Below are 23,809 nucleotides of genomic sequence, written 5' to 3' on the forward strand. Positions count from 1 at the left end.
ATATATTGAAAAAATAAGAAGTTTCCTTTCTGATGCAGAGGAGTGAGGACTGCCTTATATATTCCAACCGCCAACGGTAAACTCCAAATTGGTGATGAAAACCGATTATTACCAAAAATAAAACTTAAAAGAAACAAAGCTGTGACCTTTAATCAATCATCGATCTTTTTCTTCTCCCTCTTTCTCCCAATCCAATTTGTTTCTCTCCTGGAATTTTTTCTTCCCTTCGTCTCCTTTTCATCTCCAATTCCTTAAATATTGGTCGCTTGTCTGCTCTATACGAATCGTCATGATCGTTTCTTGATTTACATGAAACTTCCGAAAAGGGGAGTTTTTTTTGCTTTGTTTTGACAGATGATCGAGGATTGGTGATGACTATGTGAATTTGGATTTCTCATCCGGGTTTGTGTTCTTGAAGGATGTAGTTCGAGGAAAGGGGGGAAGCTTGTTTCTTGAATACTCTGATTTCTGGATCCACTATTGGACCCTTGATGAAACGGAGAAACTTTTCTAACTTTTGACCCATCTTCATTGATTTTATCATCGGCTTCGTTGATGGAATCCGTTAATTTGTGGGCTTTTGTGTAGGGTGTGCGTTCTGTCTCTGATTTCTTGCGTCCACTGCCTTGGGTTGGTTTCTCCATTTTCTTGCATTATTTTGGCGGATTCTGCTTATTTTTATGCATGCGTTTGAAAAGTTGGGTGTTTGAGATCCCGATCAAGGTTAAAATTGGAGTGAACTCTTTTATATAAGTTTATTGTTGGTATTTGGGTTATCGTTTGAATCAATTGCCATGGACCATGTTGTGGGTGGAAAATTTAAGCTTGGGAGGAAAATTGGCAGTGGTTCATTTGGTGAACTTTATTTGGGTACTTAATTCTTCTAACAAAAGTGACATAAAGTTATTATGACAAAAGTGAACTTTATGTGGTCCCTTGATTTTGTGTTTCTTATCTATAGGTTGTAACAATTTTATTTGCATAATTATTCTAGGTGTTAACATATAAAATGGAGAAGAAGTAGCTGTCAAGCTGGTATGTCTTTTTGATTATTTTGTCTTCTTCCTTTTGACTGTTCTATTTGTTAGACCAAATTTGGAACAAATCAATTACATGTAAAAGTGAATATCACTGTGTTAATGATATCTGTAAAGATTTGTAATTGTTAAGCATGAACTTGTGTGACTTAACATTCTGATACCAACTTATAACAAATTTTCATTTCTCTCTATGAATTTCTGAGATTGTATGAAGGCCCTTTTCCTAATGATTTGTTATTCTCTCCTGCACTAGAGTTCATCCAGAGCTTGTTTTAATTCCTTTCAGTATTATGTTGAGAAGCTGCAAGTTGTTCTATGGATAAAACTTGAAAGTATACGTATGACGTTAGTTCTTTATTAAAATATTATAACATGTTTTCTCTTTTGGTAATACCGTTGTTGCCAGGAATCTGTGAAGACGAAGCATCCACAACTTCACTATGAGTCCAAAATTTATATGCTTCTACAAGGAGGAAGTAGGTTTTCTTTCTCTTACTCTGTCTTACAAACCCACGGATTTTAAACATTATGTCAGTTAAATTGGCTAAGATGCATGCTAGGAGACCATAATATTTGGTCTAGTTATTATTATTAGACTTTAATGGAATGATGTTCTGCAACGTTGTGGTGTTATTCTTGTAGTTTTCACATATTTTAGTAAATATGGACTCGAGTAAATTTTTTTTTCGCTTGATATCTTTTTGGCGGGTTTTTTAATAATTAAAAATAGAAACTAATTATCGGAATAAGTAAAATGTTGGGTGATGCGAAAAATATGTTAAAATGTCACTCGGGATGGGGGACAATGCACGTCCACCATCGTGAATGGCTATTTAACTTGATTTTACATTACCACCAATTTTACCTTATTCCATTCGTTTTTAAAATTATTATTGTTTAAAAGAAAAACTGTTTTTTGGCTGTACAATCTCGAGGGAAATTTTAGTTAACTTCAGATTTTCCGCAGAAGGAGCAGTTTTGAAATTTCTTATGGTGGGGCCTGTTTTGGTGCTGGGGTGATGGAGAACAATTTTATGAAGTTGGGACAGTTGCTGCAATCTTTTAAGCTTTCATGAGGATTGGAACTTCTACTCGTCTCTTTAACTATTGTAGTAGGAAGTTTTCCCTGAAAACAGTATTAATGCTAGCCGATCAATTGGTAAGCAGTTGGGATTTTTTAAGTCGACGATCAAGGTTATGATTGTAAGTACAACAACCAGTAGTCATGATAACATTCTATGATATACATTCAGATTAATAGAGCCGAATACATGCATTCTAGAGGATTTCTTCACCGTAATATAAAGCCTTACATTTTTTTGATGGGCTTGAGGTGCAAAGCGAATCATGTATGCTGCTCTATCATTCTCAGGGTTCACACTTGTGCTTGGATACGCTTCTTATTATAACAACATTATTGTTCAAATTGATGAGCATTGTCTTCTAAAATTTCTGGGTTTCTATTTCTTTCTTCTGTGATGTGGAAAAGTTCGTCAACCTTCTGGTAGAATGTTACATTTTTGTTTTCACAAAAAAAGCATTAGAATATAATGCCACATGATGTTTTTTCTTCTAGCAGTGTTTGACTATTGTTCTCTGGTCCATTTGTTGTTTATCTGTTTGGAACATCAGACTTGATTGAAAAGATTAAAAATGACCATTTATCATGAGTGAAAATGAGAGAAAGATAATGCATCTTAGAGATACTTTCACAAGGGCAACTGGCTAGTTGTATTATGTTGTTGAGCTGAAATTTCTTTTATGTACAGTTTGTGTTAAGGATATTAAATTTTTGTTTCTTTGCTAGGAGTTTTCATGTTTATTGAATTATTAACAGCTGGACTTTTCTCATTATTCAATTGAAAATTTTGACATGTACCCTTTGGATTTAAAATATAATTGTTTTAATGGATGTTTTTTTCAGGGTTTTAGCATCAGTTTCAGTGATGCTTGAGGTATTTATTGCAGGTTTATGTTATAGACTTTGGTTTTGCCAAAAAATATAGGGATCTCCTGACCCATAAGCGTAGGGTACTTTTCCCATGTATGGTGAATTGTGATTCAGAAAAGGAAATAGAATATTTTCTTATATATTGTTATTAAGCAATTCCACTTGTTCCCTAACTGGCTTGTTAGAAAATTTAGAAAAACATGGAATGGATTTGTTATGAACAAGTTGGGAATGCGGAGAAAATTGTATAAAAATAAGCGGATTCATGTACCTGATGTTTTCAATCACTCATCTCATATCAGCAGTCATACGTGTTAGGTACCTTATGTCAACCAAATATGTAAATATGTTAGCCCAATTTAAGAATACGTGGAAATAAAAGTAACTATTCTTGTTTAGGTAGTTCTAGAATAACCATATCAATCTGTTTTCTGCCCTAAAGATTTCAAATATATTCTAAAATATTAATCATCGATGACTTTCTTGACGTGAACTGATTTTCATTTCACATCAATAATCTAAAGATGCGAGAGAATGCAGTTGGGGGTTTATGAAAGCATGCAAGCTGGCTACATCAATGGCTTTCCAAGAGGCAAAATCAAGGTTTTGGTCTTTAAGCATGAGTGAACTGTTCAAATTTGTTTACAAAATGGACTTTTGGTTGTTAAGCTAGAAAAATGATTCCGTGTGTATATAATCTAATCAGTGTTGTTATCAAGGTGACTTTTGAAGTAATGATGTTCGATAGCTATCCGCTATTTAATCAAGGATCCCTATATGATCGAAATATCAGAAATGCATCAGTTTTTCCTCTCTTAAAATTTAGATACCAGTCAGTTCAGTTTAGCTTAGCTTGGACACAAATATTTAGTGAAACTTTTTGACATAGTGTTTCAGAGAAAGCAAGAATCTCACCGGCATTGCTCGCTATGCCAGTGTCAACACACCTTGAAGTTGTTAATGATGTTATCATATTATTCTGTGTTTTATATCCTTTTAAGTAGGGGCTTTCTAGGAGGGAGTTGCAATATAATTTTCCTTTTATGTGTTTTTTATTTATCTATGCTGGCAGAACAAAGCAGAAGGGATGATTGAATCTCTTGGTTATGTCCTTATGTATTTTCTGAGAGGAAGGTTGGTTAGATATGTTGGATTTGAACCATGTGTAGTTCCTGTTTTTCCTAGCTTTGTGTGATTATATCCCATACCTACTGAACGATTTTTTCCAGCATTTCATGGCAGAACCTTAAAGCTGTCACCAAAAAGAAGAAATACGACAAGATAAGTGAAAAGAAAATGTTGACTCCTCTAGAGGTAACTGAAATGTGAACCGTTTGCATTTTTTGTCTGGATTGTTTTCCGAACTGTACTCAAAGATTGAAAATTTATGAATAGCAGTTACCTTTCTCAGTTTGTTTGCATGCCCTGTCTGCCTTGGAAGCTGACTCATGCTACAATACAATTGAACTCAGGCTGAGGTAGACAGTCAATTTCACCACGTCAGTATTTTGTTGATGGACAAAAAACGAACTTGATATGTGGATTCATGTGTAATATGATAAAATTTGTCTCCAGCCTGTTTTTATTGACTGAGTTTTCAAGGAAAAAATATTTTGGTTTACCGTGCTAATATTTTGCCTCAAACTCAAATGCTATTAGGTCCGAGTTCTTTCAACAAACATGACCTTATTGGGTTTGTTTGCTGGTTTATTTGGAGGTTGAATCATCAGTAGCTAACGTGATTGACAATTATTACAGGTACTGTGCAAATTGTATCCTTCAGAGTTTGAATCATATTTTCATTATTGCCGGTGATTAAGATTTGAAGACAAACTAGACTATCCTTATTTGAAAAGGCTTTTCCGGGACGTATTTATTAGTGAAAGTGATGAAAACTGTAACCAATACTCCTCTTTACATAGTTTCCAATTTGTCTGCTCTCCTGGGATTTCTTGGTATTCAAAATGTTTAGTATGCTCTTCATATGTGAAGTATCAACTCAAGAATTTGCATTTTCACATTTCAAACATGTAGGTTACCAATTGACTATGTGTTTGATTGTACGATAGTAAAATATCCTCAGATTGGTGTGAGTTCCCGAGCAAGAGTGAGTGCTTTCATATTCTTACATTTGTTGCATCTTCTTGATTGTGTAAATTATTTAATTAATTCAGTGGCCGGAACGTCTGGTGAAGGGCCAGGAAAAACAACAGGTATTGTGAGAGCCCAGCCCGTTAACCCTAAAGCCCAGCCCACTTTCATTCATAATAATAAATAAATAAGTTTAAAAAAAAAAGTGAAGAATCGTGAATCCTCCGTCTGCTCCAGCCGAAAGTTTCTTCTTTCTTCTTCAACCCATTTCGCCGCCTTTGACCGGTCGTAACTCCGCCACCGGTTGTCAAAAAATTAAAATAAATACATTTTCAGATAGCTCTCGTCGCAAGCTACACATTGATACCCATTTTGCACAGAAATCTCACGATACTTTTCGAGCTCGTCGGAGAACGCCGCTCGTTTTCGCCGGAATTTGTGAGGAAACTCTCGGTTTAAGTTTCCTAGAACTTTACTTCGAAGCCTTGAGGTATAATTATGATTTTAAGGGTTCGAAATTTTGAGTATTTTGAATAATTCGAATTTCAACAATTAATATATATTGGATTATTGATTGTAGGTGCTATATCGGAGTCGATTGGAGGTATTAAGCTAATTTTCGAAATTTAATTAGATAATATTTCGAATTTAGCCTATTAATTTGGGAATTTATGATTTTTGAATGTTAAATCGTTATTGGGATGTGTTTATAGCATTAGAGATAGAAAATAAAAATTTTGGAAATTCCTAGAAAATATCGAAAATTTCAGATTCGGTACGATTGAATTTTCAAAATGTCAAGTTGTCCGGTATTGAGAGATTTAAGTTAAATAAATCGTTATATTTGACTTTGCGATGAGTTTTAGGAATTTTAAAGCCTAAATTATGGATTTTTAGAATTTTAGGCTAAATTAGTGAATCTTGGAAAAATAAACTGAACTTGATATGAAATGTATTATTTGCCACAGGATTGGATTATTCGAGAAATCCTTAAGAAATTTCAGTGGTAAATTAAGGGTTCAGTTGAGGTACGCATGAACTGTTTTATTATGACGTCTATATGATGTGAAATGATGTTAAGTACTTTGTAATGAGTTGTGGCGTGCCTTATGTGCTTCTGTGAATACGTGATTGCATTCATATATTTATTTGAGTTGATACTATTAGTGCATAGCATTTCGAGCCTTGACTCCTTTGATTACTATTGATATTGATATTGATCTATCGAGTTGTTGCGTCATCGATGGCGCGGGTGGGTAGGATTAGCACTCCTGATGACTTGCATGAGGGCTGAGCGGGTAGCTCCCGTACCCTCGATGCTACGTGCATGTATGAGTGGCGACTTGATGTTGCGTTGCTACATTTCTGGCACGGGTGGCCACTGTTACTGTTGTTGATGCGATTCATTTGGACTCCGTTTGGTATCCATTATCGGTTGTTACCCTTCACGCATTGCATTACATTGCATTGCATCGCATTTTACTTGATTTCATTTCATGTCAGTTATATTTGTCGTAATATTACCGGTTCGTCGTACTGGGGCCCGACCCCTCGTTTCTTTTTATGCTGTGGTTGTTTTTGATGCCATAGCAGGTTATCCAGGAGGATTTGACGCGTCTGGTGGAGCGTCAGGTAGTGGTGTCCAGTCGTCGAGTCATGGTTGAGAGTTCCCAAATATATATACTATATTATGGAGTCATACATTTACCGGGGAGATGCCCCGTGTAGCTGTACTGTTATTTTTACGATGTTTTGAATTGATAGCTGTGTGATCGAGCCTTGCCGGCTCTGCATGTGTTTAGTCCTGGCCAGTGCGGCTATAGGTTGTGAAATGATGTTATGACTTTATTTCGAGTATATAAATATTATTTGTGATGTTTTGATTTTTTTGGGATGTCCTGTTTACGAATAGGTCATGCCGAAATTTCTGTAGGCCCAAAATAGAAAATTTTAATCGCTTTCGCTGTTTACATTAAGAAATCATGGTTGTTTGGTCATTAAATCTGAATCAGGAGCACGGGCCCCCACGGGTATATAAGTCTCTTCCACCCAATTCCCTCATTCATTAGATGTATGGATTGTTCAGGAGTTAGTGAAGTTTATTATATGTTTATACTGATATGGTGCAGTGGGGCAAGATATTCGAGATCGGTTTTCAGGTGCAGTTGAAGCTTTCTCTAGAAGGAATGCTTCGGTATCAGGTCGACATGCCGAACAATCAAGACACAGATCAGAAGATATGCCTTCATCCAAGGATGTGGTATTGTTCTTTACTCATTCTCAAATAAGAAATTATGCTCTGACTCAATAGTATTTGTGTGTATGCCTCTTTCGCACTATCACATATCTTACATCTACGGAAGCACGCGAATGAAGTTGAGCTTGGTTAGCGATATATTTTAACTTGGTTCGACTTCGCAAGTTTCTTTTTTTTTTGGGGAAGAACACGAGTTGAACATCTATTATCCAATTGTTGTACTGGGACCTCGACAAGTATCAGTATCACGCAACTCAAGCCCAAAATTTTAAAAAAATTAGAACTTTGAAACGACTAGAATATTTTGAACATTTTTTATAGTTGTTCTTTAGGTATAGTGAATAATTTGATAACTTTGCTTGCCTTCCATGTATAGCTGAACTCAACACCTCCTTCATAAATTCAGGCATAAAACCCCTCATGTAGTGGTGTAAGCAGCTTGTAAGTGCCTCCAGGTCACTCACCATGTGAAATATACATAGATAGTGCCATCCTGGTTGAGCATATTGTTTACACCAGTGAATTCTTGGAAGTATAATCCTGGATCGATTTATATGCTTGAATTTTGAACTTGAAAAGTGTGAGGCCTGGGGCCGAAGAAGACGGGGGGTGATCGTCGGTGTAATGAGGTTGCACGGACAACGAGCGGTTCCTGGCAGGATTCTAGACGAAAGGAACATGAATGAACCGATCTCACACCGGAATGAGAGGGATTGAAAAAATGTTCAGGTATAGGACTCTGCAGTTGAAGAGTGCTTAAAAGATTTGATAGATACTATTCATATCAAGAAGGTGCATCTTCTTTTCGGGAGCTCATCACATAAGAACTCAAAGTTAAGCGTGCTTAACTTGGGGGTAATTCTGGGATGGGTGACCCCTTGAGAAGTTTCTTAGGGTACATGTGAATGAGGACATAAACACGCTGGAAAGACTCATTTTGGTACAGTAGGGACAGTCGTAGAATCCAAGGCGTTACAGTTGATATCAGAGCCGACCTTTCTTAGTATGGTATGGTTCGGGGACGAACCGAGCGGAAGTTGGTGGGCATGTGAGGCTCGAGGCCGAAGAGGGCGGGGGGTGATCGTTGGTGCAATGAGGTTGCACGGACAATGAACGGCGCCTGACAGGCTTCTAGGTGAAGGAAATATAAATGAACCGATCTCACACCGAAATGAGAGGGATTCCAAAACTGTTCAGGTATGTGACTATGCAGTTGAAGAATGCTTAAAATATTTGATAGGTACTACTCATATCAAGAAGATGCATTTTCTTTTCGAGAGCTCGTCACACAATAACGTCAAAGTTAAGCATGTTTCTTGGGGCAATTCTGGGATGGATAATACCCTAAGAAGTTTCTTAGGGTGCGTGTGAGTGAGGACATAAGCGTACTGAAAAGACTCGTCTTGGTATAGTGGGGAGAATCGTCGAATCTGAGGCCTTACAAAAAAAAAAGTAATTATTGTTATTAACATTCACCATCTGCGCAGCTAACCGATTCAGAAAAAGGATGTACTTCTCGAAATGGTAACTCTTCGAAAAGGGCAGCTGTTTCGATCAACAGACCAAGTTCTTCTGGTGTCGAGTAGTGGCCGTGTTGTCGAACCCAAGCCATCATCGTTCTTAAGAGCTGCTAAAGACCCTCTTCGCAGCTTCGACTTTCTCTCAATCACGAAGTAACTTTGCCTTCAGCTGTTGTTTTTTTCCATTGTCAAAAGTTCATATGACGAAGAAAAAGAAATCCGCTGCCATAATTTTCTTTTATTTTGAGCATGAATCCGCTGCCATATTCTTCAAGTAAATGTGTTGTACAAGTGTTCTCCCTGAAAATGTATATCTTATTACCGGTTTCTGTTGTAACCAATCTTGCGTAATCTTCCCATGTAGAATGGGACGTATGTGATATATCATTTCTAAATATATTATAAGGTCGTACACATACATGAAAAAATAAAATAGAACTAGTTTACACGAATCGACTTAAATAAATAATTCGTACAAATACACAAAGCATGTGCAATTGGACATTCAATGTCCTTTAATTCACATTACATGTCCCTGTAACGATTTTTTTCATACATCTAAATTTTAAAATATTATTGGTCGGAGCATTTCAATGAGATGTGTCTCAACTTACACTTCGAACCAATATTCCAACCATATAACTATGATCTAATTTACCGTAACATAGATCTAAGCTCTAAGTTCAATGCAATAGAGAAAATATACAATAAAGACTTGGAACAAATCATTACTTGAATACAATACAAGTCCACTCATCTGCCAAAAGTTGTTAGTTTACAAAGAGATTGAATTTCAAATGAAGATGTAAGCAAAACAGAACTTTTTTGTTTGGTAATATAATAGGACATGTGAATCCTGGTGAATAAACTGATACATCTTTCAAAATCCTACAGAAAAATCTTTAACATTAAAAAATATAATTCAGGCTGCAACCTCTTTCTTAAGCTTGGCGAGCTCCTGCCTAACAACACCAGCCCTCTGCAATCAGAAACAAACAAGCGTCATAGAAATCCAAGTCATAAAAATAAAATATGAAAAGCAGTTTACTGAAGGATGAAAAGTCAGTGAAAATATTAATGAAGTTTTAACAGAAGCAGCTTCAAGGTAGTAATTGGCGTATGGATTTTATCAACTATCATGTGTTAAGCCATGAAAAACATATACGGGGCCACATAACAAACCTTGATTTTTGCAAGCATTAACTTGAACCTATCGAAATCATTAAGGGCAGATCTTCTCTTCTGGACAATCAATTTTCTCCCCCATGAACTGCTCTCCCATTTGTTTTTTACATCTGCAAAATGAGTCAAAACAAGATTCAAACATCAATTGCTCTATCAAGGAGATCTATGAGTAGTGTTTGTGAATTTGTTTAGCCACCTGCAGCCTCCATAGCCGCAACAAGAGTCTTCTTCTTCGGGACCCTTTTGATGTCGATCTTTATGTCTGTGAGAGACAGCCTCTTAAAGTTCATTTGGCCTCGGACCATGTCAGGAGCATCAACAAGGGCCTGACATTAGGCAAATTATTTAGATTTGGTTGAAAAAAGGACAATTATAGATTGATGCATGATTTAAACTCGTCCATAATGATTAAACAATATCTCAAAAATATCAGAAATTATAACTAAATTTGTATTTATCCAGACTTTCTATGGATTTGTTATCACAGATTTCAAACACTTGCAGGTCCTTGATCCTTCAACCAAAACACAAGCTATGAGCCATCCTATAAAACAATTTCTGTATGTACGCCAAAACTAGCAACTGTGAATTGTTAAGATATCAGCCAACAGGCTAATCAATGCGTTTACTGAGGAACAAGAGATTTAAAATCCAATACTCCATTCAAGAAGAAGACACAAAATCACCAGATTCAATAAACTTCTACTTCAAGTATTTTCAATATTAAACATTGCACATATACAGAGAAGTTACAAACGACAATGATAGCAACCAACACAAATAAACCCATAATAAGAACAAAAGAACAAGCCACGAATTAAGTAAAAATATTAATTTAAATCCCCAATAGTACTACGCACAAAATCTTCTACAACGCCAATAAAGCAAAACTGAAATCCACAAAGTAACAAACTAAACATAATACCCAGGAGGAAACGAACAATCTCAATGGGTATGAAATCAAAGTCCCGGGAGGCAACAGAACCGAACATACCCGGTTTTGGTCGATGACATCAACAATGACGACCAGTCTTCCATAGTCCTTTCCGTAATTGACAAGCGCCACCCTTCCAATCTCCACGTACCTCTTGAACGGCTACAAACGAAACAAAATCTACATCAAATAATCCCGAAACCACAAAATCTTACAAATTTGTAAAATCATCGGAAGATAAAGAGCAAAACACATAGTCTGGAGCTCACCATTCTCTCCTGCAATTACGCTGCTGCCGAAGAAGACGAAAGCTGCTGAGATCGAACATTTATATGCTAGGGTTTTGTACGTGGGCCTGACCTGGCCCAAAGTCAAATTGCTGGATTGTTATTGGGCAGTCTCGAGCTAGAATTTCTGATCGTGTTAATTTTAGCTTTTGTAAAGGCTCCTTTACTGCTGTGGCCCAAAAGTTTACCATTGGAAAATAATTCATCAAACGGAAATAAATAAATGGCTGCTAAAAAATTTATTTCTCAACACTTTTTTTTATTAAAATAAAATTATAAATTATGTATTTTAAAAATATAATTTTTTTTATTAGTTCTGATAGCGTCCCATATTTTTTTTTATAATTAGCATATATCCTTTTTAAAATTCGTTGGAAGTTGTTTGAAAAACAATCACAATGTTGCGAGGTTTTTTCCGATTATAAGGGGTGATGAGTTTTTTCACAATAACCTATTTTCGAACGAGGTGGTTAACAAAATAATCTTCATCGAACATTTAAAAAAATGACATTCTCATATGTATTTGAAAATACTCAAATATATTTGGAGATGATATTTTTAAAAAACGAAGTTTGATCAAAGTTATTCTTCCAAATATCCCTTTTCCAACTTAGAATTTTAAGACAATTAGGATGGCACAAACAATCCTTCTAGGTTAGTTGTGAAATCAATTCCAATCATCTTCACAAAATAATTGTAGTTTTCACATTGTTCAAAAATGACAAAAGGGTGTTTAAGTAAAACAACTAATTTGTCGGAATTTCAACCGAAAAGAGGAATAAGGGATAATATTAAGATAAAAACTTGTGTGAGACGGTCTCACAGGTCTTATTTTGTGAGACATATCTCTTATTTGAGTCATCCATGAAAAATTATTACTTTTTATGCTAAGATTATTATTTTTTATCGTAAATATTGGTAGGGTTGACCCGTCTCACAGATAAAAGATTCGTGAGACCGTCTCACAAGAGAGTTACTCTAATACTAAAGTGATTTGAAAGGTTATGGATGATTTTGTATTATTTAAGTTAAAATTTTATCATACTATTACTATTATATTAATTTATTTATATAATTATTTAATTTTATCATTATTATCATTTTTTTTATTGAATCGTAAAAAATAATTGCAATTTTTACATTATTCAAATAAGCTAAAATGACATTGAAGTAACATGAAAAGTCAAGATGATTTTGAAATTGAATTCAAATGTGAGGGATGTATATGAATTTTACCCGATATTCGATCGGGTATTCGTGAAAATGGACAAAAATAAAGTGTGCTTTTGTTTCTTAAAATAATGTCACGTGTATTTTGCAGAGCCCCCTAAATTTAGCCTTTATTCTATAAATTTTCCTGGAATACGTTGATCCAACCTAAATTTTCGATGGTCTTAGTTAAGGGCTACTTTTTGTCTTTTATTTTTAGATTTCATTTTACTCGCATCAATTAATTAGGATCCATTAAATATTTGCTCTTGCATAACTTGCTTTTGGATTCTTGAATCTCGTTTAATTTCAACTTCCTTTCTTCAACTTCAAGAATCCATTATCTTCTTTCGAATTTAAGTTGATGGATTATAAGCATCGATTTTCCTATTTTTCATAGTTATTATTTTTTTTTTTTTGGTTTCAAGTATTATGGCCATATATGTTTCTTGATCTATACATAAAGTAGATATATAGACGACAACGAAAATGAAAGGTCTTTTGAAAAGTCTCAAATATATTTCTCAGATATTCGGTGAGTACTTTTTTGTCGTGACATTTCGTGCCGTATATCCATAGATATTAGGATCCATATATATATATATATATATATATGATGTAGATACAAAAACTCTTGCATCGATGGTATACAATATTGAATTGTCCACTGTGTTTATGCTTGAAATTTGGAAGGATTCTAAGATTTTTTCTTTATTTGATTTTTTTGATGCAGAAGAAGAAAAAGAAAAGGAAATGCAGATAGGGTTACCCACAGATGTAAAACATGTAGCTCATATTGGATCGGATGGACCATCCACTAATGATCCACCTAGCTGGGTGTGTGTGTGTGTGTGTGTGTGTGTGTTGGATACATGTGTCTATGAGAAATACTTATGGTAGATGTGTACATTGAGAAAATTTTGTTATTGAAATTGTGCAGATGAAAGAGTTTAAGTCAGGATCGGTATTCCAATCAGCACCTTTAGGACCTCCGGAAGATCTTGGAGAGGACTCTGAAATCAAATGTGTTTCTCAAGGTTAAATCCTTATATTCAATATTGTTTACGCACGCAGCAAGTTGTTAGATTTGTTTCTGAACTTTTTCGCATGAAAAAATTGTTACGTAAATTGAAATATATAATGTTTGAGTTGTTATATAGTTTAAAATATTTCATGCACGTATAATCTTGTAATGGATATGTATGAAACAATTTCATTTGTTTAATAGATTCAAGAAGTGGCAGAAGGGAAACAAATTCTGAATCAAGGGATCTCCCAGCTGACTTGCCAAAATTCTCCGGGCACATTTCCTCAACAGACAACACAAATGATTCTCCTAGGAAGAAAGATTCCTCAACCAAGTCGAGACAATCTAGAAGAAATCATCAATTCGAGGATCCGTTGGACAACAAAAACAATAGCAGCAGCAGCAACACCAAGTCGTCAAATCAACATGCAAAAGAATCTACAAATTCGGCTCCACATACTCTCCGAGATGTCCCGAAGAAATCACGTAGGAAGAATAAGTCCAAGGAATCGGTTACTGATTCTGCAGGTGGTACGTCGTCTCGATCAAGATCCAAAGCCACCACCTGTGACGGTGGTGTGTGTACTAATCCATACATGGATCCGAGCTATGATACCGGATCCACTCTACAAAAGTCGAACTCGAGATCGAGTTCTATTCGATTTTAAATAAAGAAGAGGTGGGTGTAGATTACTAAAATATGTGTATGTATTTAGAAGTTTTGTTTATGTTACAAGTAAATTTTGGCCTAGGTAGTCATTTTAGTTCCACAAAGTTTAGGAATTAGAGTAACTATTTGATGCGAGAGGTATATAAAGTTCTTTTTGTAAAATTATGCATGGTTTTAATTATCAAGTTGTTTTAGTACTTGTGAGTTATAGATGGGGTATATCTGCTCAAGATAGATAAAAAAAAATATCTATTATGATCCAGAGGGGGGGCTATGTAATTATTTATTTTAATTAATTATATATTTTTTGTATATGCACGCATAATATACCAAGAGATAGTAATATTAATTATAAATAGGCTACAAAAATTCAATATAGATTTTTATCGTATTATTTAATGAAAATGATTATTTGTTTGCTTATTTACAATAACCAACATAATTAATCTAATGTTTATATTTTGTAATGTAATATAGAAGTATAGATATATAAAAAAGGAAATACTAAGTATCGGAATTTTGTTGAATAATTATTTTCCCATTTGTGCATCACGAGAATGACAGGTAATATATATTAAAATAATAATTCTCTTTTTGCAAATAAACGTATACATACATACATACACCTATATACATACATACATATATATATATATATATATATATATGGGCGTGTGTGTGTTAGAATAGAATACCATATATAAGATTGAGAAAGAGGACAGAAGATATAGTGAACAGGGTATGAAGATGGAAGAGTTAAAGCCCCATCCCTTGTTGAAGGGAGGAAGCAGAAGGGAGGAGGAGTGCTCAAGCTACAGCCATGGCTTCTCCTCATCTCAGATCCAATCACTCTCTGCCATCTGTCAAACACTCATTCCTCCCCTCCCCAAAGTTGATGATGACGTCGCCGACTTCTGCCGAACTTCAGGCCCGCATGAGGTCAACTAAATGAAATCCCTCTTCTTTTCTTGCACCCCTTTTGTTGTTCTAGTTTGTGCCATTTGTGTGCGTGTGTTTAAATGAGCCTCAATCAATAGGTTTCGGATCAGTTAATAATGAAACAAAGGACATGTATATTGTTTGTGGGACTGTCTTAATTGGACTACGATGGATCTCTAGAAATTAAAGACCAACTCTCTGGTATTCAATGAACCACAAGATTTGGTTGTTTTGAGATATTTTATTTTAGTATTCATGTGAAATGGTTAGCAGTTGAATTGGTCCAGATAAAGAATCTTCTTTTTGCTCCTTGGATAATTAAAACCCAATAATTGACTAGTGAGACACCATTTTTTGTCTTTTGAATCAGAGGCAAAGTAGTAGACGTGGAACATTTTACAGATGATTAATTTTTCTTGCATTTGTTACAGTAATTTTTAGCGATTTTTCGTTTTATAGATAGCGGAGTTGCTGGTGAAGAGAGGGATGCCTAAAGCTGTGTTCATCGTGGGCTTGGTTTTAAAGTTTCTGTCGAGCAGATTGGGAACATTTGTGCTCTGTGGTCGTATCTGTATTGATTGGAAATGGCCATTTGTTCGCAACTTCTCTGAATTGTCTTTGGACAAGAGAGAAATTGTGCTTCAGAGATGGTCCAAAGAAACTTTTCTGATTCCTCTGAAAATATCCTTCCTGCTGCTAAAAATCGTCTGCCTCTTCGTCTTCTTCTCTCGGGTAAAACTCGTTCCCTGTTTTATCTTGATTCCGCTGTTGCTTATGTTCTTCATTTGTTAGAAATTATCTCCCAAGAACTCAGGATTATGAAAGGTGGTCCCAAATTATTTGTCTTGTATATTAAAATACCAAACATGCACGTGAATATTGGGAGAATTCAAACTTGTGAACTGAAAAGAGATAATAACCCAGCCAAAATTTATATTTTAATAGTGATTATGGCTTAATACAATTTGGGAAGTCAAATATTTGAGGAAATGAAGAAAAAATCCAGAAATCTATACCTGACACGTGGCTATGAATCCTGGAAAGAAGAAACAAACAGATAATTTTTTTTGGAATATGAAGCGAGATAAAGAGAAAATCAAATATTGGATTACAGTGTCGGCATAACTGAACAAAGACCTCAAAGAATTGTGTTTATTTCTTCACTAATCGAGCGGCAACCTATATTAAATTAAATCAAGGAATATGTAATCAATTCACGTAGAGAATAGACATCAAATTGGGTGTTAATTTGAGTTTTATGTAAGATGAGTTAGAAGGATCTCTTATCCACCATTGGTACATTTTGAATTTATTACTGAATTTAATTTCTTCTTGCATAAAAATAAATGCATTACAGACCGATGAAAATTTGAAAAATCCAGCTTGGGAAGCAATTGGATATGAAGTAGAAGCAACTGAAAATTTCAGAGAAAACAAGAAGGAAAGGCCACTTGAAAAGGGTATCGTGGAAATGATGAATAACGACGAATCTTCACTAAAAGAATCCCTCATCCAAAAAGGAATACAAGTTGTCGATGACCCGAATGCCGATTCATTCAAGATCAAATGTGATGTGGTGATTGTTGGATCTGGCTGTGGAGGAGGGGTTGCCGCTTCCGTCCTTGCAAACTCGGGTCAGAAAGTTATCGTTCTTGAGAAAGGCCACTACTTTGTTCCAGAAGATTACTCGGGTCTTGAAGGGCCATCCTTGGCCGAATTATATGAATCGGGTGGAATGCTAACAACTCAAGATGGAAAAATTATGGTCATGGCAGGATCAACGGTTGGTGGGGGTTCGAGTATAAATTGGTCTGCCTGTATAAGAACTCCTGATCATGTTCTCAAAGAATGGTCAAAGAACAAGATTTCTCTCTTCAGTACACTTGAATATCAATCTGCCATGGATTTTGTATGTGAGAAGATTGGTGTCACGCAGAATTGTGCAGAAGAAGGGTTTCAAAACCAAGTACTTAGAAAAGGGTGTGAAAATCTTGGCCTAAAAGTTGAGCCAGTGCCAAGAAATTCTTCAGAGAATCATTACTGTGGTTCTTGTGGTTATGGCTGCAGAAAAGGGGATAAAAAGGGTACCGATTCAACTTGGCTCATTGATGCAGTCAGAAAGGGTGCAGTTATCTTATCTGGATGCAAGGCAGAGACTTTCGTACTAGCAAGTGACAATAGTGGAACCGTTAGAAAACGATGCCTTGGAGTTATCGCAAGCTCTGAGAGTAAGAAAATCATAAAGAAGCTTCACATCGAGGCAAGAGTGACAATTTCAGCTTGTGGTTCTCTCTTGACTCCACCTTTGTTAATATCAAGTGGTTTGGAGAACAAGAACATTGGAAGGAATCTTCATCTTCACCCCGTTTCCTTTGTTTGGGGATATTTTCCCGATTCTTTGGTTGAATTGAAGGGTAAAAGCTTCGAGGGAGGAATCATCACTTCTGTACATAAAGTGGTATCTAAAGAATCAAGCACTCAAGCTATAGTTGAAACTGCAGCACTTGGACCGGCATCATTTGCCTCGCTAATCCCTTGGGTCTCGAGAGATTACATAAGGGAAAGGATGACAAAATATGGCAGAACAGCTGTTCTATTCGCATTAGCCAGAGATCAAGGTTCAGGGGAAGTGAAAAAACAAGGAATAATAGAGTATAGAATGAGTGAACTTGACAAGGAGAATCTTAAGACAGGATTGAGGCAGGCATTAAGAATTCTAATTGGGGCGGGAGCAGTTGAGGTAGGCACTTTTAGGAGTGATGGCCAGAGAATTATGTGCAAAGGGACCAATAATGAGGATTTGGAAGAATATCTTGACATGGTTACTGCAGTCCGAGGGCCACGTTCTCGTTCAGAGTGCTGGACAATCTATTGCTCTGCTCACCAAATGGGCAGTTGTCGAATGGGCGTGAACGAGGAAGAAGGTGCAGTTGATGAAAATGGGGAATGTTGGGAAGCCAAGGGGCTTTTTGTGTGTGACGGAAGTGTTCTCCCTACTGCAGTTGGTGTTAATCCAATGATAACTATTCAATCAACTGCATATTGTATCTCAGCTAGACTAGCAGAGTCCTTGACAAAAGGGAAAGGCTTTAAGTGCAAATAACATAATCCATAAAGAGAACTTTACTGAATTTTAATATTATTCTAAAATTGTCTGACCCAATTCAAGTTGGATCTTTCACCTAATATTCGAAACTTTTTTCATTCCCATTTTAAAATGATAGATTGATAGCATTCTAGAAAAATAGCAAAACAGAGCAGGAAATTCAGCCATTTGACCGTTTATTATCAAAAAGGGAAAAAGCATGTCCACGGTTTTTCCCACACCAAATGCTGTCAGTACGTCCAAATATCAGGACTGCTTAACATGAAATCAAGAACAACTAATGCTGTCTCCATTCATCAATGAAAGGTATATCCTAATTGAAAGCCTTCTCAGTGCAACTCACGAGACGATGATTCAGTTTATACATAAAAAATTTAACTCCAAAATAGCAAGGGGAAAAAGAGCAACCTCTCATGATTTAGGCAAAAGTACACAAAATGACTTCAAGTAGCTGAGGCCTTGACTGCTTTCTCAGCTGCATCGTCCAGATCTTCAGCAGTAATCAAAGCCATTCCACTTTCCTGCAAACACGAATATATTGGAAGAAAAAGAAAAGATTTGTACTTTTGTCAGATAATTTACATTGCACATATTAAATTTGATGAGTTTCGAAATTCACCTTCAGAATTCTTTTTCCCTGGTCAACATTGGTGCCTTCAAGACGTACAACTACAGGTACTTTCAGTTTAACCTTGAATAGAAGCATAAGAATGCGTAAAATTGCGATGATCTAATCAAAGACAGAAAAGGTAAATAGCAGCCAAACAAAAACCTTTTATTGGGGGGCAGGGGGTGGATGTCAATAGGTAAAAAGTAGTAACTGACAGCAATACAAAGAAAGGTGAACAGGTTAATACATCAAATATTTGTCAAAGAAAGAGTGAAGAGCAAAGCAAAGAGGCAAGTAACATAATTTTCAACCGAGGGTTGTAAAAAGAAGTAATATCTCCCACGGAAAACCCATCAACACAAGCGTTTACCTGTTTAGCAGCATTGACAATTCCACTGGCTATCACATCACATTTCATTATTCCTCCAAAAATGTTGACAAGAATAGCCTTTACTTTCTCATCTGAAGTCAAAATTTTAAAAGCCTCCACAACCTGTCCAAGATATTCAACTAAAGTGTCAGCTTTATAATCACATAAAGATAATTAAAACAATAGAGGATGGCAGCCATGAAGTTTGCACAGTTTGTCAAAATTCTGAAACTGCAGTCTCATGATTATATGACCGAAAACCAATCATCGCAATCCAGGACATCCATGTGTAACTTGCACCAATTCGTAACCAAAAGAAATCCACCATACATTGAACGGGAAATAAATCCGGTCTCACCTGACCTTCAGAGGCATTTCCTCCAACATCAAGAAAATTGGCAGGAGTTCCTCCATGTAACTTAATAATATCCATGGTAGCCATGGCCAATCCAGCGCCATTCACCATGCAACCTATTTCCCCATCCAAACCAATGTAATTTAGGTCAGCCTTTGCTGCAGAAACCTGATAAAACAATGCAATATGAAATGAATGCAACAATGTACGAATACTCATTTGCTTCATTGTAATAAATGTCATAAGCGAGCCAGTCAGAGAAAAGATGTCGGCCGATACCTCTCGAGGATCCTCTTGGGTTGGATCACGCAGAGAGAATATTTCTTTCTGACGGAAAGCAGCATTATCATCAAAGTTGAGTTTAGCATCAGCTGCTACCAACTGGTTATCAGCAGTCTCAGCAATGGGATTGATCTGTTTAAAAATTGATGACTCAAAGGCAGATATAAGGATGTTTACACAATTCGATAGCATTATAAATCTAGATGCATGCAAGCCATATTATAACACTAAAATAGAGCACTGGACAAAAGAGGAAATCAACCCAATCACCTCCAACAGAGTGCAGTCGCATTTACAGAAAAGTTCATATAACTTCTTCACTTGTTCAATTGAAGCAGTCCTATCAGCCACCTTGGGAGACAACCCATCAACTACCTTGGCGGCATCTTCATCAGTGATCCCTGTGAAAACATCAATAGGTACCTGGTTCAGGGAAGAACAAAAAAGCCCAATATTATAACATTGAACCAGATCCAGAAAGCAACTCTCGGCAACAAAGCCAGATATCATAATAAATTAATGTATTGACCTTTATTATCAATTCTGGATGTTTCTCAGCAAGATCTTCAATACTGGTTCCTCCCTTTTCACAGGCGATAATAAGCTGCAAAAATACAATTTCAGTGTACAGCTCAGCACATTAATGCACCAACTATGGATTCTCTTTAGTCCACATCCCATCTTTGCAACAAATATCATCATGTTGGCATAGAAAGGGAATCGATGCATACAGCAGACTACTAATATACGAGTATACATAGGCTGTTCCAATGACATTACAATTCATTATCCAGCAATATAAGATAAGTTCTGAAATTCTTCTTGGCTCTGAAACTGACAAGAAACTCCTACGTACGACAGTGTAAATACATCTCAAAAGATCTATAAAAGATTGAGTGGCTGACTGACACCACAAATGCAAGTAATTAAACAGTAAGGATGCACACTGTGGAATTATTAAAAGGAAAAACAAGAACTATGACACTCAGGAACTTACAGGACCAGCAGATTTACGATCAAGAGTAATGGCGAAATACATCTCATTGACAAGCGACAACTTCTCGCACAAATAAACCTGCAACCGAGAAAAGTTTTTATTTGCTTATCGTACACTATCTTATAACCTTATCAAGAAGTTCAACACAGCGGGAAAAAAACTGCCACCAACACTAAAGCTGCAAGCTTAAGTAGAAGAAGAAAAGCAGAGTCATAAACATTTTTCTTCAGAAATACAACACATACAAACACACATGCACAGAGAGAGAGAGAGAGAGAGAGTAAAAACTTATATGTTTTCCTACATTTTATAAGAACACGCAAATACAATATCATTCGTAATAAAAATCTGCAGCCAAGTTTCAAGCAAGCAGCAAATGGAAGATAAAACTAAAAACCGAAAAAACCAAAATCATGCCATATACGATGTCCCCACTAATAAATAAACCTTATTCCCACTAATTGTCGCAAACAATTATTTACCTGAAGGCACTTTTTTAATACAGCGTACAGGTGCACATTACCATTAAACTGATTCAAATATCAGCAAGATCAGAGAAAAGATCACATAAAAAACTAAAATAAGTTCAAGATTTACTCAGTTGACTAGTTTTGTTCAGTAAATGTTTTGGAACACTATCTTTCCTGACTGTGACAAAAGAATGCCACAATGGTTAATAGAGATGTGAAATGAGAAGGTGCCTAGAGCAAATTTGATCACTAAAACAAAAACCTTATAGAAATTCAAAAATCAATTCTGACTGCAAGAACTAAATTTACAGTTGATGTTAACAGAAAGTAGCACTGAACACTGTGATGGTAACAATGATCTGCTTGCAAAATGAATATGTAAATGGCAGCCTTTTATAATTTTCCAGCATGTACCGTCACACATTTCTTAATAAGAAGTTATGAACAAAATTTAAAGACGAACCCTGCTGACAATTTTTCCTTGGGGACCTGTTTGCTTTGTTACAAGTATCAGTCCAAGCATTTTCCCTGTAAAAACATACGTTGTAAGAGGATGTACCTTCAGCTAGCCACACAAGTAAATCTTGTAAGGCAGTTTCCAGTTCTGTATTCAAACAAAAATTTCTTGCTTTCATATAAAAAAGGTGTTCCGTGAGTAAAACTCAAGGATTTTTCACGTACACAAGTTATCAGGAAAACTGAATAGATGAACCTACAAGCACTTCATCGGTTCATCCTTAATACAGTTTCTTGAAGAATTTGTAGAAAAAAAAGGTGGAATATAGCATCCACGACTTATGTGAAATATGTTACTTTCATACCTCAAACAACTTGAGGTTTTCTCCGATAAAACATGTGTCAAGATGCAAGAAGTTAAATCATGCCTAAGTAGCTGCCGATACATAACTTAAAATTCTATAATTAACAGCCTTATATAATTCAAAAACAAATTTTCCTCATACCAGCAATTTCTTCAACCTGTTCAGCCTTCACAATATGCACTCCTCCTTGGAGACCACTTTTAAATGTTCCCAGTCCTCGGCCACCAGCAAGGATCTGGGACTTCACCACCACCTATATCACAAAAAAGCAGGTATTTGCCTCTTCTGATCACATGTTATCAGACACCATAACAGAAACCAAATTGAAGCAATTACAAGCCATAATTCTTTCTCTGTACCCACTTTCAAACCATAAATAACATGTTTGTGTAAGAAGAACAAGGATAAGGATTTGACATCCGCACCTCACTTTGGTTGGAGAACATGTCACGCATTGCCTTCTTGACCTCATCAGCTGAGCCAACTGCCACACCTTTTGGAACATTAATCCCATGTTTGCTCATCAATTCTGCTCCCTAATATCATGAACACAATATGCAGATTAACTCGTCGAATGTATAGGACCACAAATGTTCAGAAAAATAAAAGAATAACCTGAACATAAGATAAAACGTGGCTCTAATATTCACAATATCAGTAACGCGTCATGCATCCATGAAAACCTATATATTATAATGTCCCGAGGCGTCAGACCAGGTCTAATATGGCAAATGCTCCATCAAATTTTATTGTGCTTATCACTGTATATATGCAATTTGGACCTCCAAAACATATTCAATCATCCCCCGCCCCCTTCTATTAAATTCAAGTGTTGGCATTGTACAAGTCGCAAAGAGAAGAGTAAACGCAATCTGAGACACAGTACCACAACGACATATTCCCAAACCCATCTAGGAAATGGAATAGATAAACAAAATTCACACAGACAAAAAACTTTACTACGCGCTATTCCAGCAACACACACCTCGAATCAGATCACGCTCAAAACACAACTTCGGAGAAATGAAATCATAATCTCCCAACAGGCGCGGGCGGGATATTGAGGAAGCGTACCTGATATTCGTGAATATTGAGACGACGGAGCTGCTGCTGCTGCCATTTGCCGGCTACGGACAGAGAGCGACTAGCGAGTTTCCCCAGCAATCCTCTCACCATTTCCTCCTCTCTTCACAACTTTATGTAAGATCCTTTTGCAGAGATCGAAGTGGAACACGGATAACNATTATATTTGTTTTTCTTATAAATAAAAATATACAAGTGTACTACATACTACTAATAAAAATACATTTTAAGTCTATATCTATATCCATCTATGTCTCAAAGCGCAAATTCAAGATCGAAACATATATTTTGTGGTTTGTTATTCTAATACTGAGAAATCGTTTCTCAAACAAAAATCGAAAAATCAGGTACAAAAAAGTACTAACGAGTTCGATCTAAAAACGATCCAAAGTATCCCGAATACTTGATCAATGTTCTTTTTCCAATACTTGTTATTTATGTGCTCGATCTTTATAATGTTTTTGCACACACGGTAAAATAACTTCTATAATACATATGATTCTATTGTCAAATTGAGAATTAAATATTATTAATATTAATATATTTGGAATTAATATATTTGGAATGATGTTATAATTGCTATACGCGTCGCAAAGTGGCGCTCA

The 23,809-nt window shown here is 36.0% G+C and overlaps 4 protein-coding genes, 1 long non-coding RNA gene and 1 pseudogene across 6 annotated transcripts; 4 read left to right on the top strand and 2 right to left on the bottom strand.

Moving 5' to 3' along the window:
- The first annotated feature begins 93 nt into the window (after window positions 1-93).
- On the top strand, window positions 94-9,482 carry LOC140990389 (casein kinase 1-like protein 11; annotated as a pseudogene).
- LOC140990419 (uncharacterized) lies at window positions 5,230-6,968 on the top strand. Its single transcript, XR_012177648.1, has 3 exons — window positions 5,230-5,572; window positions 6,051-6,110; window positions 6,676-6,968. It is a non-coding gene; the product is annotated as an uncharacterized lncRNA (long non-coding RNA).
- A 92-nt stretch (window positions 9,483-9,574) lies between the features above and the next one.
- Window positions 9,575-11,269, bottom strand: LOC140990410 (large ribosomal subunit protein eL14z). Its single transcript, XM_073460089.1, has 5 exons — window positions 11,248-11,269; window positions 11,039-11,140; window positions 10,241-10,370; window positions 10,042-10,154; window positions 9,575-9,838 (listed from the first exon to the last, which is right to left on the bottom strand). The coding sequence occupies exons 1-5, from the start codon at window positions 11,248-11,250 to the stop codon at window positions 9,782-9,784; spliced, it is 405 nt and encodes a 134-aa protein (XP_073316190.1). The 5' UTR covers window positions 11,251-11,269; the 3' UTR covers window positions 9,575-9,781.
- Window positions 11,270-12,816: 1,547 nt separating this feature from the next.
- On the top strand, window positions 12,817-14,205 carry LOC140990399 (CRIB domain-containing protein RIC6-like). Its single transcript, XM_073460080.1, has 4 exons — window positions 12,817-13,009; window positions 13,208-13,311; window positions 13,415-13,511; window positions 13,703-14,205. The coding sequence occupies exons 1-4, from the start codon at window positions 12,964-12,966 to the stop codon at window positions 14,167-14,169; spliced, it is 714 nt and encodes a 237-aa protein (XP_073316181.1). The 5' UTR covers window positions 12,817-12,963; the 3' UTR covers window positions 14,170-14,205.
- A 649-nt stretch (window positions 14,206-14,854) lies between these two features.
- LOC140990427 (long-chain-alcohol oxidase FAO2-like) lies at window positions 14,855-18,241 on the top strand. The gene is made up of 3 exons (XM_073460108.1): window positions 14,855-15,110; window positions 15,570-15,842; window positions 16,468-18,241. Exons 1-3 carry the CDS (start codon window positions 14,913-14,915, stop codon window positions 18,211-18,213), a joined length of 2,217 nt encoding a protein of 738 aa, XP_073316209.1. The 5' UTR covers window positions 14,855-14,912; the 3' UTR covers window positions 18,214-18,241.
- Window positions 18,242-18,375: 134 nt separating this feature from the next.
- Window positions 18,376-23,367, bottom strand: LOC140990436 (succinate--CoA ligase [ADP-forming] subunit beta, mitochondrial-like). 2 transcript variants are annotated; one of them, XM_073460126.1, is made up of 12 exons: window positions 23,196-23,367; window positions 22,547-22,657; window positions 22,263-22,374; window positions 21,764-21,828; window positions 20,831-20,908; window positions 20,363-20,437; window positions 20,104-20,256; window positions 19,831-19,965; window positions 19,555-19,719; window positions 19,197-19,319; window positions 18,836-18,907; window positions 18,376-18,737 (listed from the first exon to the last, which is right to left on the bottom strand). In XM_073460126.1, exons 1-12 carry the CDS (start codon window positions 23,295-23,297, stop codon window positions 18,660-18,662), a joined length of 1,269 nt encoding a protein of 422 aa, XP_073316227.1. In that variant the 5' UTR covers window positions 23,298-23,367; the 3' UTR covers window positions 18,376-18,659. The 2 variants fall into 2 exon arrangements, with proteins under 2 accessions (XP_073316227.1, XP_073316219.1); XM_073460118.1 differs by having other exon boundaries at window positions 19,555-19,667; window positions 19,767-19,965.
- Between the last annotated feature and the right edge of the window lie 442 nt (window positions 23,368-23,809).

The sequence above is a fragment of the Primulina huaijiensis genome, chromosome 1 (assembly GCF_012295235.1).
Source record: "Primulina huaijiensis isolate GDHJ02 chromosome 1, ASM1229523v2, whole genome shotgun sequence".
Taxonomy (NCBI): Eukaryota; Viridiplantae; Streptophyta; class Magnoliopsida; order Lamiales; family Gesneriaceae; genus Primulina; species Primulina huaijiensis.